The sequence below is a fragment of the Drosophila teissieri genome, chromosome 2R, assembly GCF_016746235.2.
Source record: "Drosophila teissieri strain GT53w chromosome 2R, Prin_Dtei_1.1, whole genome shotgun sequence".
Classification (NCBI taxonomy): domain Eukaryota; kingdom Metazoa; phylum Arthropoda; class Insecta; order Diptera; family Drosophilidae; genus Drosophila; species Drosophila teissieri.
Window position 1 is genome coordinate 10,495,375 of NC_053030.1, and position 6,071 is coordinate 10,501,445.

At 33.7% G+C, this 6,071-nt stretch overlaps 1 protein-coding gene and 1 pseudogene across 1 annotated transcript; both read left to right on the forward strand.

Annotated features, from left to right (window-relative positions):
• Window positions 1-3,969: 3,969 nt before the first annotated feature.
• Window positions 3,970-4,364, forward strand: LOC122614436. Its single transcript, XM_043788998.1, has 2 exons — window positions 3,970-4,277; window positions 4,361-4,364. The coding sequence occupies exons 1-2, from the start codon at window positions 3,970-3,972 to the stop codon at window positions 4,362-4,364; spliced, it is 312 nt and encodes a 103-aa protein (XP_043644933.1).
• Window positions 4,365-4,518: 154 nt separating this feature from the next.
• Window positions 4,519-5,090, forward strand: LOC122613480 (annotated as a pseudogene).
• The last annotated feature ends 981 nt before the right edge of the window (window positions 5,091-6,071 follow it).

A 6,071-nucleotide genomic window follows, 5' to 3' on the forward strand; every position in this document is an offset into this window, starting at 1 on the left:
CGATGAGGTTCGCGTTTGCATTTCATACATTAATCCATAAACTAGGGTAACTAGACGACTAAATGCTAGGTGTAAAAAGATGGCAATCATTACTCGTAACTTAACTGAAGCTTTGTAAATGGCAAATTAAAGCTTTTACTTCACATTTCATCCAATCGAATACAAATACAAATGGAGGTGGAAATCAGGGACTGGGGGGACACATTTGATAAATGCTCATTCCAGGTAAGTTACTAAATAGTTAAATATCCGTGTGTAAATGTTCATTGTGAGTGGGGTGTGTTTGTGAGATAGCTCAATCGTACAACTAAGATAATGAAATTCATTTGCAGTCGGCTGCAAAAGCGCTTTCGAGACCGTTTGCATGAATTGTGTTTGTTTGTTTTTAAGTATTTTTTTTTGTTTAAGAGAAATCATATTTCAGGTACATCACAACTTAAAATTTAAAAAATTAAATGCAAAATCCTGGTCACGGCAATGTTGAAACAAACATTGTCACGGAGTCCGGGCTTTCCTTTTTATTACGATTTCAAAGATTAATTATCTAGCTATAATTAACTTTAAATATATAAAAATCGGAATGTTTTAACTCTTTTTCATATGGGAATAGTTTGAGTCGTAATTTTTCGTATAAACTATTGTTAATTATTAAGCCCAATATGAGGAAGTTATTTATATGAATACTCGTATTTAAGTAAAAACGAAAAACCTAAAAGACAAAAAACAATCAAAACGTGTATATAAAATTTAAAATTGAATCCATATAACATTAATATTTTAATTTCTTTTTACTTTGTTTTTGTGTTTACTAATTACATACAAATTACATTGCCTCAAAAAATCAATTTTGCAATAAACAGTATAATTGTTTATTATGATAATTGTTTATAAATTGTTTATTATGAATTCATTTTATAAAATGTATTTCATTTTTTCAAGACTAACAAAAATGCGAAAATGTGTGTGTGGCAGTTTTGGTCGGTTTTGAAGGCGTAAGGGTGGGCGTAGCAAAAAGTTTTTTGGCAAATCGATAGAAATTTACTATGTCTCTGGAGACTGTATGCTCAATCTCATCCTTCTAGCTTTTGTAGTTCCTGTTATCTCGACGTTCATACGGACAGACGGACATGGCCAGATCGACTCGGCTATTGATCCTAAATCAAGAATATATATACTTTATATGGTCGGAAACGCTTCATTCTGCCTGTTACATACTTTTCAACGAATCAAGTAAACCCTTTTACTCTACGAGTAACGGGTATAAACATAAAACGTGCAATTAGCCGATACTGCACTACTATTGTATTAGCATTGTTTCTATCTTATTAATCCCAAACGGGTGGTTTTTTCCAATTTAATGAACTTCGCAGTCAATTAAATGAATTAGATTAAAGAGAGCTGAACTCTTGAACCTAATGTACAGCCCATAAAGTATATACATATGTATATACATATATGTATGTAAATGATCTTCCGGTCGACCGTATAGAACTACTAGAGCTCGAATCTGTTTTTAGGATAATGATTCCCGTGTCACCTTTGGTGAGATTTTTCGGAATTTTTGCTAGTTGCGAGTTTCGAAGGTCGTCGATAAGCTCATCAGCACATAAAGTCCGCGTGAACTAGAAATTTTCGACACTCTTCCTCTCAACCCACTATTCGCTTATCTTATACGACCAATTCGATCCAACCATGTCTGTTTCTAAGGAAACTTTTCGCTCAAACTAAAACTTTTTATATTATAATTTTGTTATTCTTGTACTAAGAGCTGTGCATTAGCTTAATTGTAATTTAACTTTATTTGTATTTTTATAAATTGAAAACGGTCTTTATTAATTTAAAAAAGTTCCATATTTCCATATATATATATTTTTTTTTAATAATCTGGGAATGGCACTCCAACGAGTGCACCAAGAGGAGTAGCTGCCCCATAAGGAGTAGCTGCCCTATATTGGCACGGATAGATTTGAATAATTTGATATTGCACCCAAAAACCATGTTCATTAATATAGTATATGGGACACGAAAACCATTGTAGAGATTTACTGACCAAACAGCAAACCAATAGGGTAATCAGGAGCAACTAAAGGATAAAAACACTTAATGCTTGAATATTATTTGGCAAAACAATTTTAATGAACTTCGCAGTCAAATAAATGAATTAGATTAAAGAAAGCTGAACTCTTGAACCTAATGTACAGCCCATAATGTATATACATATGTATATACATATATGTATGTAAATGATCTTCCGGTCGACCGTATAGAACTACTAGAGCTCGAATCTGTTTTTAGGATAATGATTCCCGTGTCACCTTTGGTGAGATTTTTCGGAATTTTTGCTAGTTGCGAGTTTCGAAGGTCGTCGATAAGCTCATCAGCACATAAAGTCCGCGTGAACTAGAAATTTTCGACACTCTTCCTCTCAACCCACTATTCGCTTATCTTATACGACCAATTCGATCCAACCATGTCTGTTTCTAAGGAAACTTTTCGCTCAAACTAAAACTTTTTATATTATAATTTTGTTATTCTTGTACTAAGAGCTGTGCATTAGCTTAATTTTAATTAACCTTTATTTGTATTTTTATAAATTGAAAACGGTCTTTATTATTTTAAAACACTTTCATATTTACATATATATATTTTTTTTAATAATTTTGGAATTGTTCTCCACCAAGTGCACTATGAGGATAAGGAGTAGCTGCCCCATAAGGAGTATCTTCCCCATAAGGAGTATCTGCCCCATAAGGAGTAGCTGCCCCATATTGGCACGGATAGATTTGAATAATTCGATATTGCACCCAAAAACCACGTTCATTAATATAGTATATGGGACACGAAAACCATTGTAGAGATTTACTGACCAAACAGCAAACCAATAGGATAATCAGGAGCAACTAAAGGATAAAAACACTTAATGCTTGAATATTATTTAGCAAAACAATTTTAATGAACTTCGCAGTCAAATAAATGAATTAGATTAAAGAGAGCTGAACTCTTGAACCTAATGTACAGCGCATAAAGTATATACATATGTATATATTTGTATGTAAATGATCTTCCGGTCGACCTTATAGAACTACTAGAGCTCGAATCTGTTTTTAGGATAATGATTCCCGTGTCACCTTTGGTGAGATTTTTCGGAATTTTCGACACTCTTCCTCTCAACTCACTATTCGCTTATCTTATACGACCAATTCGATCCAACCATGTCTGTTTCTAAGGAAACTTTTCGCTCAAACTAAAACTTTTTATATTATAATTTTGTTATTCTTGTACTAAGAGCTGTGCATTAGCTTAATTTTAATTAACCTTTATTTGTATTTTTATAAATTGAAAACGGTCTTTATTAATTTAAAACACTTCCATATTTCCATATATATATTTTTTTAATCATCTGGTTCATCTGGTTCAACGCGTGCACCAAGAGGAGTAGCTGGCCCATAAGGAGTTACTGCCACATAAGGAGGAACTATCCCATATTGACACGGATAGGGTTTCATAATTCGATGTTCCACCCAAAAACCAAGTTGATTAATATAGTATATGGGACACGAAAACCATTGTAGAGATTTACTGACCGAACAGCAAACCAATAGGGTAATCAGGAGCAACTAAAGGATAAAAACACTTAATGCTTGAATATTATTTAGCAAAACAATTCACTCACTTGTAGTTTCATCGTGATGGCTCTTCTTTGAACTGAATTCGATTCCGAAGCTCGGCTTCTTATACACCCAATCTCAAAAGAGCACAAAAACAAATTTTTAGAATTCATGTGTTACGCGAGCAATCGATTTTCTATGTTCCTATCGGATTTCTGGAGGAAACGATTTTTTAAAAAGTATATGGAATGCCCTGATCCTGTTTGTTTTGTCACCTTATCATCCTGATTTTTAGCTTGAAAAGAAGAAAATCGGAAATAACCAAACGATATACAAACGTAAACCGATTTTAAAGACGAGTATGCAGCGCATAAGATTGATGCTAAACCATGCTGCTGCAGCAGCGATTCAGCAGCAACACCTGCGTCCTTTGTCCATCCACTGGAGTTTGGCCCAGAATCAAAAGCCGGTGGGTGGAAGCCCAGGAGAAAGTAGAGCCAGAGACACCCGGAGTCCGAAGGCAAGTGTCCAGAAAATCACCCTCATCCAACAGAATCAGTCGATGAGCATCACCACGTTGGAGGAGGCCCAGAAGCTGGCCAAACGACGGGAGCTGCACCTGTTGCGCTTGGAACAAACAGATGCCAAAACGGGAAGGGCCATGTTCAAGTCGGTATATACATATGTAGATCATCGAGTCGTTGTCATTGGTATAAGTCGAGTTCCCCGACTATATGATACCCGTTTCTCAGCTAGGGGAATTGCGAGGGAGTGCTTAGTTTAGTTTTGGGTTAAATAGGGGTTATTTATATTGTTTGCTGACTTCAAAAGTTGCGCGGTAATAAAAGTTACTGAAATATACTAAGCCGGGAAAATAGGATTATCGAATACTGATCATTTTATAGTTTACCTGACAACGGTCACTCTAAAAGACTTTTCGGCAAAACAAAACACATTTTTACAGAAAACACGCCGTAATTTAAATAATATTTATTAGAAATGTCGGAAACTAGCTCCAAGGATAATGTCAAAACGGCAATGACCTATATTTGCGGAGGTAAGTTGGCAAGAAAATTAAGTTCTACAGAAAAACGATTTTTTAATTGCGGGCACATGGCTGCGAGAATGGCAACAAAATTGTTTGATGTGCAGTTTATAATTATTATTTTAATATTTTGCAGAATGTCATCATGAAAACGCGTCCCAGGGATCCGATTCGTTGTCGCGAATGTGGATATCGTATCATGTACAAAAAACGCACCAAGCGTCGTAAGTAATCCTTCATATTTATATTCTCCCCCAGAAGTCTCCAATGGCTCTCAAACTATGCTGATGAAATCTTTCGTTTAATTTGCAGTTGTTGTCTTTGATGCTCGTTAAAAAATCCTAAAAACTTATAGACACCCGTCTAAACAATACTTTTAAGCAGTTAGTTCGTAAAAAAAAGCTTGTGCTTCAATAAATCAATGTCATCCCCAAGAACTACAGCGTTTTATCATTAAATAATTAATCTATTGAGTACATCTAAAAGGACTTTAAAAGGTTGGCACTCGACATTATAATATAATTTAAATCAATACTGAATATACAGTTATAGTTTACCATACAATACTCGTATTTAACAAAAATGAATTCGATCGTAATTTTTCAATATTTTGCGCCTTTATTAATTATTGTAAGACACGCATGCGTACTCTTCAGTTAAAAATTGATTCCCATATTCTGTGAAGCCACAAATAAAAGAACTTTGTTTATATTTTAAACTAATTATATTTTATTTTGAATGTTTTGGAAATATATAATTTTAAACTAAAAACACTCACATTACAGTTATTGTAATTATACCTTTTATTTTTGCAAGTTCATTGCTTAAATAAAATTTAAAGTAATTCGGTTTGTTCTTTTTGTTTCCTTTCTTATAAATGTCTTTTTTCGTCTCAAAAATTTTGTCTAAATGGCTTGTCATCCAAAAATTTACTTTACTTAAGAATTTTCTCTTCGTTTACGCTTTAGTTTAGTTTTGTGTAATAAATTTAAGTTTTTTTAGTTTACCACATTTAGCAAAAACACACATTTTACACTAAAATTGTTTATACCTTTATTCATATATCATATCTTCCCCCGACACTTTTCAGTCAAATATTTCTTGTTCAGTGTGGTAAAAAGTTGTATTCTATCCATTCTATCCATGTTCTTTGAGTATTTTGTAAGTTGTTCTTGCGTTTCCTTCTTGTTCTCGCCGACTTTCTATTCCGTTTTTCAGATAAAATCATGAATACATCTACACGTACAGTAATATAGTTTTTGTTCATTTTGTTTTGTTAATATTTATAGACGTTTGTTCTTTCATATTTAAAACGTTTTGCGTGATAATGCTTTTTGTTTTGTTCTTGTGGGCATTGTGGGCGTGACTGCTGCTCCGAGGAGTAACTAAATCAACTTAAAGTAAATGTACATTCACGT

Excerpts from the sequence above, each read along its gene's own strand:
- LOC122614436 (XM_043788998.1), top strand. The coding sequence starts at position 3,970 with ATGCAGCGCATAAGATTGATGCTAAACCATGCTGCTGCAGCAGCGATT.